Source organism: Schistocerca piceifrons, chromosome 7 (genome assembly GCF_021461385.2).
Source record: "Schistocerca piceifrons isolate TAMUIC-IGC-003096 chromosome 7, iqSchPice1.1, whole genome shotgun sequence".
Classification (NCBI taxonomy): Eukaryota; Metazoa; Arthropoda; class Insecta; order Orthoptera; family Acrididae; genus Schistocerca; species Schistocerca piceifrons.
Genome location: NC_060144.1, coordinates 407059389 through 407072237, shown reverse-complemented (window position 1 = coordinate 407072237; position 12849 = coordinate 407059389). Strand labels below are relative to the sequence as shown.

Below are 12849 nucleotides of genomic sequence, written 5' to 3'. Positions count from 1 at the left end.
GTGTGTGTGTGTGTGAAACTTCGAGAGGGTGTCTCACCTAACTCTGCCACCTCAAATATCTCTGAACAACAACAGATATTAAAAAACTGCAGGGGCTTAGGAAACCAAATACTATGAGAAATTTTAAAACGAAAATAAATACTATTTTCAACACAAACATGTGTATTTTTAAATAGACACCCCGTATTATTTCATATGCAATCAATAGCATGAAAAATCACAAACATAATAGAGTTGGTTGCATCGCAATACATCAATTACATCCCGAGAAATTGCGAAGCGAAGTTGACGCTTGAAATACACTCCTGGAAATTGAAATAAGAACACCGTGAATTCATTGTCCCAGGAAGGGGAAACTTTATTGACACATTCCTGGGGTCAGATACATCACATGATCACACTGACAGAACCACAGGCACATAGACACAGGCAACAGAGCATGCACAATGTCGGCACTAGTACAGTGTATATCCACCTTTCGCAGCAATGCAGGCTGCTATTCTCCCATGGAGACGATCGTAGAGATGCTGGATGTAGTCCTGTGGAACGGCTTGCCATGCCATTTCCACCTGGCGCCTCAGTTGGACCAGCGTTCGTGCTGGACGTGCAGACCGCGTGAGACGACGCTTCATCCAGTCCCAAACATGCTCAATGGGGGACAGATCCGGAGATCTTGCTGGCCAGGGTAGTTGACTTACACCTTCTAGAGCACGTTGGGTGGCACGGGATACATGCGGACGTGCATTGTCCTGTTGGAACAGCAAGTTCCCTTGCCGGTCTAGGAATGGAAGAACGATGGGTTCGATGACGGTTTGGATGTACCGTGCACTATTCAGTGTCCCCTCGACGATCACCAGTGGTGTACGGCCAGTGTAGGAGATCGCTCCCCACACCATGATGCTGGGTGTTGGCCCTGTGTGCCTCGGTCGTATGCAGTCCTGATTGTGGCGCTCACCTGCACGGCGCCAAACACGCATACGACCATCATTGGCACCAAGGCAGAAGCGACTCTCATCGCTGAAGACGACACGTCTCCATTCGTCCCTCCATTCACGCCTGTCGCGACACCACTGGAGGCGGGCTGCACGATGTTGGGGCGTGAGCGGAAGACGGCCTAACGGTGTGCGGGACCGTAGCCCAGCTTCATGGAGACGGTTGCGAATGGTCCTCGCCGATACCCCAGGAGCAACAGTGTCCCTAATTTGCTGGGAAGTGGCGGTGCGGTCCCCTACGGCACTGCGTAGGATCCTACGGTCTTGGCGTGCATCCGTGCGTCGCTGCGGTCCGGGCCCAGGTCGACGGGCACGTGCACCTTCCGCCGACCACTGGCGACAACATCGATGTACTGTGGAGACCTCACGCCCCACGTGTTGAGCAATTCGGCGGTACGTCCACCCGGCCTCCCGCATGCCCACTATACGCCCTCGCTCAAAGTCCGTCAACTGCACATACGGTTCACGTCCACGCTGTCGCGGCATGCTACCAGTGTTAAAGACTGCGATGGAGCTCCGTATGCCACGGCAAACTGGCTGACACTGACGGCGGCGGTGCACAAATGCTGCGCAGCTAGCGCCATTCGACGGCCAACACCGCGGTTCCTGGTGTGTCCGCTGTGCCGTGCGTGTGATCATTGCTTGTACAGCCCTCTCGCAGTGTCCGGAGCAAGTATGGTGGGTCTGACACACCGGTGTCAATGTGTTCTTTTTTCCATTTCCAGGAGTGTATACGAAGCGCACAGCTAGCGCACGTCCTGAGACTCAAGCGTGCACCTTAAGCTGCCGGTGATCGTGTTGTGAATGACGTACTACGTCAGTGGAGTGTTAATGTATGGTGTGGTATTGTATGATAACACATCATTGGTCAATATTTCATTGATGGCACTCCTAAAGGGGGATACTTTAGCCCCTTCTTGAGCTGTACCTTACCTGAACCAGTCCACCTCTTATAATGTGTCAACTAAGGCGGTATCAGAATGATGGATGTCCTGCGCATAATATTTATTGTTGCGAAATGAGAACTAGAGGTACAATTAGTGATAACACACTTGGTTTCACGTTTCTAAACTTCATAAGTTCTGAAATATGTGGCTTGTAAAGGATAGCAACGGCGTCGCAGTTTCTGACGTAATGCATCGCATGCAGTACTGTGCTCAGAGCAGGGGTTGCCTGCACTGGCTCCTGTATCCTGCTGTAAACATACCAATATCACCACGGCACGCTCTACCTTCAGTGTACAAGTTTCTGCTTATCTGGTCTGCTGAACTGCTCTCGTACTGTAACGTAATTCACATACGTTGCTACATTAAAACCTGTTTTCTCGTGACTTGTTACATTTGCAGTCATCTAGTCGATATGCCGGCCTTGAGCGAGAAAAAAAACTGGATATTATTTTAATTTATGGCGAATGTCACAGAAATGCAACCGCAGCTGTGAGACTGTATGCCGAACGCTACCCGGATCGGCCGAACGCTACCCAGATCAGCGGTGTCCGTCACGTCGAACCATTGGCAACATCTGCAAGATACTCACGGAAATGGTAAGCTGGGCTCCCACAAAACGTCAACGTACAAGCCAGCGACTGGCAATGGAAACGAAATTGCTGTTCTGGATGCTGTAGCGCACAATCTTCAGGTATGTGTACGAGAAATTGCACGAAGTGTAGGAATAAGTCACAGTAGTGTGTGCAGAATCTTGCATCGGCATCGGTTTCATCCGTTCCATATCTCACTGCGCCAAGAACTGTACGGGAATGACTTTGAATCCCGCATTGCAGTCTGTCGATTTGCACTTCAGCAGTTGCAAGGTAATCCAGTATTCCTCAGCTATACGTTGTTTACGGACGAGGCTTCATTTACAAATCATCGTAATGATGCGGAACATGCACTACTGGTCCGTGCAAAATCCCCACTGGATTCGCCAAGTTGTTCATCAACGACAGTGAAGTGTCAGTGTTTGGTGCGGTATCAAAGACAACTGTATTGTGGGTCCCTATTTTTACAGCGGAACACTGAATGGACAGCGATAGGCATCATTTCTTCAACACACTAGCGCTCCTCATGGAGGATCTAGGACTGGAAACTCGTCTATCAACGTGGTTCCAACGTGATGGATGTCCCGCACACAAAGCAGAAGTTGCCAGAGACGTTCTAGATGCGACATTTCCAAATAGGTGGATGGGGCGGGGATGTACTGTGCGATGACCAGCACGGTCCCCCGATTTGACGCCAGTAGACTTCTTTCTCCGGGGCGCAGTGAGAGACAGAGTGTATCAAGTGTGCTTCTCCACTCCTTATACACAACACACAACAGTTTCACAGTAGGTTTACACCGGGTGGTTACAATTAAAGCGTAGCTATTCGCGTATGTCCAGTGAAGGCTATGACTATCGTATGGCAGCAAAACTTGGCAGCAATTCTAATGCATTAATGCGGAACCGATTTACGCTAGCAAAAAACAATAGTTCCAATTTTGGCCACCAGGTGCAAATCTGGCTCTCTGAATGCAAGAAAGATGTATAGAAATGAGTCCATATGTAACGGATTAGGAGTGGGACATGGGCATAAAGGTTCGAACAAGTCAGAAAGCCATATTGTTGATTTTATTAGTAACTGCTGCTTAAACAGTTTGTTCAGTATCAGCACTGGAAATGTCAACGAGGTGTTGTGAAGTGCCAGATTTGCACCAGGTGACCAAAGTTGGAACTAATTTTTTTTGCACTGTATATTGTTTCGCATTAAAGCATTAGGGAATCCGACAAGCTTCGCTGCCATATGATAATTGCAGCTCACACTAAACCTCCGTAAACAGCTGTACTTCAGTTATAACCACCCGGTACACGCCTGCCGCTTGCAATAAACAGAAGATAATCGCTTTCTTTGATCAAATCTAAAGGCAAGGCGTTAGCTTTGATCATATAAACACTACATCAGATATTTTCGGTTGTGCATAAGTTTCTAGCATTTTTGCATAATTTTAATAAACACAACAGGTACACATAACAAGAGACTTTAGTCATCAATTATATATTAATTACCCTTCACTATTTACAACAGTCTGCCAACGTTGGAGCGCTTTTGCGATTCGGAGACTGTAGAAATCACGTGGTTTTGAGGCTGTGTTCGGAGCGCATTTTCATCCGGAGAGGAAGTTCCTTGAGGTTATTCGATTGAGCAGCATTGCTTCACGTGGCCTTCCTGGTCGTTGTTCTTGGACAGCGGCTACAAGACGTCTCAACTGTTGACAATAAATGTCAGTAGCGATGGTTACCCTTGGGGAAGCAATTCGTAGTAGTCCTGCATCACACCGTCGCTGTTCCACCACATTATCTTTTGTGGAGCTTTGTACTGGGTGTTGCTGCTTTGTTTAGATTCAGTCATTTCTTTCTTTTTCTTATGTTAGCGTAAAAGCACCATTTCTCGTCACCAATGACGATACAGGATAGGAACAGTCGGTATTGTTCAAGAGCCAATTGATGAGCAAGCAGAGATGCACACATGCCCATCTACTGATTTTTTTTATTTTTTTTTATTTTGGCTTAGAGCATGTGGCGTCCACACACCCGCTTTTTGAAACTTCTCCTTCGAATGTAAATGTCGCACGATGGTGGAATGATCATAGTTCATCGCATTTCTCTATTACAATGATGTGAATCATTGTGGATTAAAGCGTTTAAACGTTGTATCAAAGCCCGAAGATCTTCCTGAATGTGGGTAGTCACTAATATCAAAACTATCCTCCTTAAAATGAGAAAATCATTTTCAAAAAATGGCTCTGAGCACTATGGGACTTAACATCTATGGTCATCGGTCCCCTAGAACTTAGAACTACTTAAACCTAACTAACCTAAGGACAGCACACAACACCCAGTCATCACGAGGCAGAGAAAATAGAAAATCATTTTCTTGCCGTGCTCTGTGCAGTGACATTACCCTCATACATGATGCAAACGATCCTGGCTGAATAGACAGCTATTGCCTATCTATTGAACCCAGACAGAAGAATATGTCGGAAATGTTCCATTTCTCCACTTGACACCCATTTTATAGTGTCCACAGCTCACTATCTCCAAATGACAATATGTCAACTCAGATAGCATCAGTAAACTACAATTAAAAATGACAATCGATAAATAAACTCATAGCAACAGGAATACCAAAGAGCAAAACAGAAACTCTACGATCTTAGACACCAACGTAATGTTTGACAAAGCAGCTTTGTGAAAGAAAGATGATAGTTACTACCGGCTATTCTACTGACTCTTTGCAACACAGACAGTACTCACATATACCACCGAACAAACAGCTAAATTATATCATTCTACGACTCATGGTATAGGAGATACGACGTCATAAACATTGAAATATGTGAAAAAGTGGCCTTGCTTGAAATGGAGTGCGAATTGCCTAGACTATACTCATCCAGTGTTTGATAATGAGAGACTTAGCGGATTCCAGAAAACTTTAAACATAACTACAAATGTTTTCTTAAGTTTCTTCTCGCTTAAGTCTTAACATCAAGTATTTGGTAATTTCCAAGAATGATTGCCTATCGAAGTCATGGGGTCCAAACGATACATATCGAACGTGCGATCGTAAATCGATCATGCGAGTCCATTGGCGGGTGTTGTGATCAATTATTTGTGATCGTAATTCTTATCTGTTTTCCGTCCTTCCTTTAGTTGCTCTAAATTACATACCTCCACGAATTGTTTGTGAGTTGCTAGGGAAACCTAGACGATTTATGTCGTTAGTGAGTGGGATGTATGGTGTTCTTGACGTTTCTTCGGCGGATTCTCTCACGCGGAAAAATGTAATTCCATGTTTATCCAGCGTAGAAAATTGTTCCACTATTTGTCGCAAATATGGAGTACTATCGGATGAGGAAAGAAGGGACTGTGTAGACTGTGGTGGTGCGAAGTGTGTAAAACTTCGTAAGAACAGTTTCGATGCTGAAATACCGTTACAGTTTCATTGCGTAGAGTGCGGAAAATGAACGCGTATCAGGAAGAATACATGTTTCGACTCTACCAAATTATCCATCCAGACTACCGTAATGGAATTTCACATGACGACAACACCGACGACGAGTGAGGTAAGTTGTCTTCTTTGCAATTACAAGTATTTTTGTAACGCTCTTCTTTTGTCGTTGCTGCAATGACCACTGTAAACATACTCACAACCCCCGCCACCGGAGTCGCATGATCGATTTACGATCGCACGTTCGATATGTATCGACTTCGATAGGCATTCATTCCTCGAAATTACCAAATATTTAACACATTCCCTCATTTTAAAGTATTCAGAAGTCTGAAGCTGCTTTACACGATAGTGATCGATTCTTTAAAGAACTGGGATTTACTGGTTGGAGCGGATGGCAGTGATTTTGAAATATAGCAAAGATGAAAAGACGGCCAGGTAGCCGGTAGCGAGTGGCGTGTGACGGCGGAGTACTGACCTGCGTAGCCGCGCGCATGCTGTTTGTTGGTAGCTGGCGACTGCGGACTGGCGGGGGACGATCTGCCGCATCTCGGCCTCGGACGGCGCGTCAAACCCGCCCACAGTGCGCAAGCGCGCCAGCCGGCCGTTTAGCCGCCGTCCGCCGAGGTCAAGGAACACCAGCCACCTGCCTTACCGTCGAGGACGTTGCTACTGCACAGGGGCAACCCAGGGAGCAGTAGAATCGCACACGCGTCACCCGTCCGGCCGACCGACAAAATAGACCTGTGTAGGTATTTTGACCGACCGACCGACGAACTTTACTTGTCGGAATGTCGAGCGGTTAGCACTATCGACAGCCGACGAACCTTCCCCCCCCCCCCCCCCCCCCTCCCTTTCCCGCCACACCGACGCAACAAATTTTGCCGTGTGCAGTACTGTCGTGCCAAAGTCCCTACAAAAGTTCGCTTTCGCCACTGCGCGTCGGTTTCAATGCTGTTCTAATATATGTGACAGGGTGCGAGGTGGACGACGCTTTAAAGACAAAGTTTCTGGAGGAATTTAAAGATTGCAGATGTTTGTGGGACACGTCGTGCGAGGATTACAGCAATATGGAAGCAAGAAATGAAGCACTGTTTTCAACGGTTCTGAAATGGTTTCGTGTGGCACATAGAAAAAAATCCGTAGACCTCTTGTACTTCTGCCTTTACGTTTTATTTTCGATATTTATCGGTAACGAAATTTAAAAACTGAACTATCGACATTCAATGGTTGTTGATTCATGAAATGTACTTGCTTCATTCTTTTGCTAAAAAAGAGGTCTAGCCTACATGCAAGCCCTATGCTATGAAGAGCAAAAGTGTCTTTTTTTTAGTTCTAACTGTTGCTAAATGCTTTATTTCTCATTTATCTGGTATTGTATTTAGTAGATAGCGTGTGCCACCACCATGCGTAGTCTTTCTTCTTCGAATTTGAAAAGAGTTTCTTAAACTTACAGTTCATCTTTTATGCTACGTACACGAATTAATAAAGTTTACATGAAGGTCTTTTGTTTTGCTTATTTTGCTTTATTCAATTATAAATCACACTGCAGGTTTCAGGAATCGTTCTAGTTAACAGTTGTGGGGATACAACAGCACTGGATTTGATGACCACTTAACTTCGGCCAGCGACTAGAAATCGTAAAGTTCTCCTTGCAGCTTACAACCTCTCTCATGACAGAATTCTTTTTGTTAAGAATATATATTATCCCTCCCTTTCATTACTTGCGCCAGGCTCCCTGCAAATTATTTCAAATGCTTTCGGCGAAATGTAATGCAGGCTGTTCAATGACCTAGAATAAATCGTATCTTTGAAAGTATGCATTTTTTGACGAAATAAAATTAGTGAAGCTTTGCGCTTTAGTTAATTGAATAACTTGAAATGATTCTTTCTGCTCCGACTGTGGTGATATGTCACACAAAAAAATAAATTTAAATACGCCGCGTAATGGTAGCCAATTTTTGCCAGTCAAAGATCACCGCTGCTCGCTTCGCAGAGACTGAAAAAATTCTAAATAACTTCTTGCAATTATTAATTCAGGAAGAATTGTTTGCATGGGTTCTTTAAGTAACACAATATGCACTCACTTCTTGTAAATATATTTCCACTAAGCACAGAATACACACTTGAATTATTCGCTACGTACGAGAACAAATAAGAAAAAACGCTACCGCTTTACAATATCAAGCGTACCTTACATACAGCAGAAGAAAAGATCTGACTCGAAGTGATTTTAAATATATTTTTTTTCTCTTATAAATAATGACAAAGTTAGCAATCGATATCATCTTCTTTGAAGCTAATTTAATACATTTTAATAATTAAGTTGTCGTTTATTTCCATATAATATTATTCAGAGTCCTTTCATTATTTACTTCAAATATATCGGCTTGAATATTTCAAAAGGGACGCTATAAATTGTTTGATGATGTTCAACCCCGAAATGCATGATTCATCCCATTACGAAAATTGGTTCAGCTGCTCAAGGAAAACAACGTGGGCGAACTTCTTTCCATGAATTAGTCACTTCTTTGCTCATAGTTTTCTTGATATGTAAATTGAAGGTGGAGAGGGGAAGAAAAGAAAGGAAAGGAGGGGATCTGTCAGCTACATCGGGACATTACGCGGAATCAGCGGCGACGAGTGAAAATGTGTACCGGCCTGGGATTTGAACCCGGGATCTGCTGCTTATCAGGCAGATGCGTTAACTACTGCACCATATGGGACACAGCATAAGCGCAACTGTGCGGACTATCTTGGCACGCCTCAAGGCCAACCCACATTCCCATCGAGTGCCACCTACCCGCAGTCCCTTTTCTTTTCTTCTAAATGTTCAAACGTATAAATGTATGTGAATTCCTAAGGGTCCAAACTGCTGAGGTCATTGGTCCGTAGACTTAACACACAAACTAACTTATGCTAAGAACAACACACACATCCCCGCCCGAGGGAGGACTCGAACCTTCGGCGGGAGGGACCGCGCAATCCGTGACATGGCGCCTCAAGCCGCACGGCCACTCCGCGCGGCATAGTTTCCTCCAAGTTCGCTACCCTGTGATTCCCACAGGAGGTCGGACGTATTCGTGCATCTGCACTGAAGAAGGTGGATCCCTTGCCCAGCTAAGTGTATCAATTATATGAACACGGACACGGGCGAAAGAACAGACGCCATGCATTCATATAATCACAGCTTTCTGTTGGCTTTTTTTTTTTGTCTTGTTACCTCTAAAACAGCCAAGGCAAAACTCAAGTTTTGTTTCTGTGTAAAACCAAGCGGAATCTCTTTGAACATAAACTCAAGGTACATAAGGTAAAAAAATCACAACAAAAGGACACAGTGCTGTCGGTCGCGACGAATGTAGGCTGCCACTAAATTGGTGGGTCAGCCGATATATTGTTGCGTGTGTAGGGGCTTCGCGGAGTCAACATTCAGAACATACATTGCATCCAACGTCACGTGACTATGCTAGCCGTAAAGTTTGTTCTTAAGTGCCCCGCAGCGTTTGAAAGTCATTGAATCATTGGCACAGACAGATCCCATTCAACAGTATCACGAATCTTGTATACACGCCTAAAGTACACCCACGTTGTCGGCGGCTCTCGCATTGCATGCTGATATTGGCAATTCATTGACATTGGCCGTAGCCAAGCAGATGATAACATACAGTAGCCAAGGAGAATAGCTAAATCTAATGACTTCTTTTGGCAGTAGGTACGAATTGATTACATATCTTTGTTTTCGGTATGGAGTGCGCCATAATAATTGTTAGTGATGTGGTTTTATGAATTTTAAGTTTGCTCTCTGATTTTTTTAGTGACTGGAAAAACCCAGCCGGCCGCGGCGGTCTCGCGGTTCTAGGCGCGCAGTCCGGAACCGTGCGACTACTACGGTCGCAGGTTCGAATCCTGCCTCGGGCATGGATGTGTGTGATGTCCTTAGGTTAGTTAGGTTTAAGTAGTTCTAAGTTCTAGGGGACTAATGACCACAGCAGTTGAGTCCCATAGTGCTCAGAGCCATTTGAACCATTTGGAAAAACCCAAATGTGCTCACACCTAAGCCTGAGGCCTAGGTCAGGTTGGAATACGGTAATCTGCTTGTTGGTTGGCGAAGCCAACGAATCTCAACACGAAAGCGTTTATAATATTACTGGTACTTTAAAAAATGTAATATTATATTTATCGCTTTTACTGGTGGCAAAGCTTCTGAAATGGTAAAATGATGCATAGAAAATTTTTACTTGTGGATAATGAAATTATATATCTCGCCAACCAGCATCAGATTCCCATCAGACCGACGAAAACGTTGTGACCGACGACATTATTTAGAGGCCAGTGACAGGTCGCAAAATTACGCAGTTTGCGTAATTGCATTTCCCGAATACTGATAGAAACGACCAGTAAAGGAATCTCAGGGACGCTGAAATAAAAGTTTGATAAAGTAACAGCCGATTGAACACTAGCGTTCGATTGTGGCCACCAAACAATTCGTCGGCAACTCTGCTTCGCTGCTACCTGAAAAAGTTCTAAATTGCAGCATAATAGTTTGATATGTGGAATTAATGAAAAGGGAAAGTAGATTGTTAATTTAAACATGGCTGTTGTAATTAAATTAGCGTAACTATTTAATCAAAAGTTATAGATACAAGAACGACGCTTGCATTTTGTGAAACGCCGTCGAAAACAATCGAGAGAGAGAGAGAGAGAGAGCTCACAGCTTCTGCTTTTATATAACCCAAAAGCAAATTGCGGCAACGGCCTTCATCTTGCTTTACAGTTGTGATAAATAAACATTTCTCTGGAACATTCTTTAGCGTAAAAGCAAAAGAATACATTCCTTACATTAAATCGTGACCTTTTCTTCTTACTTTGCAGATTTATTTACACAGGAAAAATTAATTCTTAATGTATTTTAGCCTTAATTAAAAGACTGGGTCATATTCCATTATTTAAAAAAGCAGCATTTCACGTTATTGCCATAATACACTGATTTATACCGTAGCTCGACGTATACTTTCGTGATTGCAATAATCTACTTGCATGTCTTATTTCCGATTCTGCCGAGAATTCCAACCAATTGATTAAATTTTAAATTAATGGAACAATATCCCTGATAACTTTATTTACGAACCATTGAAAATTACAAACGACAACCTCATTACACATTTAAGTCTGACTCATGATTCATCGGGCCAACCGTTACAAATAGCAGCAAGCAAGGGAAAAGCAGCCGACACCGTAAGAGCACTTTTATCTCTATACGCGATTCACTGGCGTCGTAACAACTTGCATTCGATACCTGGAATGAACGTGGGTTAAAGCTTTGAAGAGATTAGTACAAAGCCATTTCGCTTATAATCTTGTTCAAATCCTTTTCGCAGGTCAAGAAATGCTGTATCTACTTTCGTTGACCCATGACTTCCAGAATCTCGTGTGAGAAAATCGCTAGTTGGGTTTAGTTAGACCGATGTTTAAGGAATCAAGCTGGTTGCCGTGAAGACGATCACTCTATTCGTTTAGCCTCCGTTACGCTACAAATAAAATACCTAATACTAAAGAAAAGTTATAGAAATACTGCGATAGACACTGCTATATTTTTTTTTAGATTTTGTGCTGCTGTTTATGGTATTCGGGAATATTTGTTTCTATGAATTAAGCTGCAGGGGCATGCAGAAGTGAAACTTCGAATTTGGAGCTAAATTACCGATTTATCGTACATTGAAATATTTTTCAGAGACAAATTTTTTCCGCTTTTAGCCTCTGGTACAATGCTTTTAATCTTCGTTCATCCGTAGAGAAACTAAAATATTACTCGCACGTAATCATCCACCACGTTTTAGGTACTACTGACAGTAACATCTAGTTTAAAATGTGGTTAATGGCTTCGTGATCTATGTAATCCGGAGGAAGTGAAAAATGCTCGAAATGTGTATTCTTTGAATGGATTGACAAGCAGCACACTTGTACATCACCGAATTGATATAAATTTGTCTCTTAAATATATAAAACTACGCAATCACACAAATCAACTCTTCGGTATAAACTCTTTATTACACTGTGTCTCGTTATTTTCCAACCTACGAAGCACCTCTTACCAGTTTTATAACTGTTCGAAAATGATTCAAATGGCTCTGAGCACTATGGGACTTAACATCTGAGGTCATCAATCCCCTGGAACGTAGAACTACTTAAACCTAACTAACCTAAGGACATCATACACATCCATACCCGAGGCAGGATTCGGATCTGTGACCGAATCAGTGGCGCGGTTCCGGACTGAAGCGCCTAGAACCGCTCGGCTTCATAACTGTAAGCACACCTTTGTCGTAATGACCTGTGTAATGTAAGTTTCTCTCCTTTGGCGTATTTCGATTTGCATCCGTCGGACCATAAATGATTCACTAATAAATAAATGTGTAAGAAAAGGTCACAGATGCTTAGTATTATATTTCCGCTCATAGCACAAAATGTAAACAGAGAGCGTTACATAAAAGTTATATAACGATCCCAGTTTGATATTGGTGATCTACGCAATACACGATGCTCAGTTCGCAGATATGCCTACTCTACAGAGCAGCTGAGAAAGGCAGCTGATTGCTATTACAGGCTTCTGAGACTGGTGATTGTTTCTAGTCGAAACGGACGCTACTTCCAGATAATGGGAGTGGCGGCGATGTTTCAACAGGAAACCACAGAACGATAGCACTAGGAGGAAGTTTTGTTCGTAGTGACCTGCTAGAAACCTGAACTGTAAACACTGTAGGCTCTGGTATTACAATCTTTTCTGAACTGCAAAGAGCATTTTACGAACCCGGAAGGAACAAATGGCCAGGTATGATGAGATACTGGATCTCTTCCTGTCAACAAGACAAGGAGCG

At 43.5% G+C, this 12849-nt stretch overlaps 1 protein-coding gene across 1 annotated transcript in view; it reads right to left on the bottom strand.

Moving 5' to 3' along the window:
• LOC124804791 (endochitinase-like) overlaps positions 1–6603 on the bottom strand; it is a 96080-nt gene extending 89477 nt beyond the window's left edge. The window contains exon 1 of the mRNA XM_047265119.1: positions 6453–6603. Within this exon, the coding sequence (XP_047121075.1) occupies positions 6453–6470 (18 nt within the window). The 5' untranslated portion in view covers positions 6471–6603. The remainder of the gene's footprint in view (positions 1–6452) is intronic.
• Between the last annotated feature and the right edge of the window lie 6246 nt (positions 6604–12849).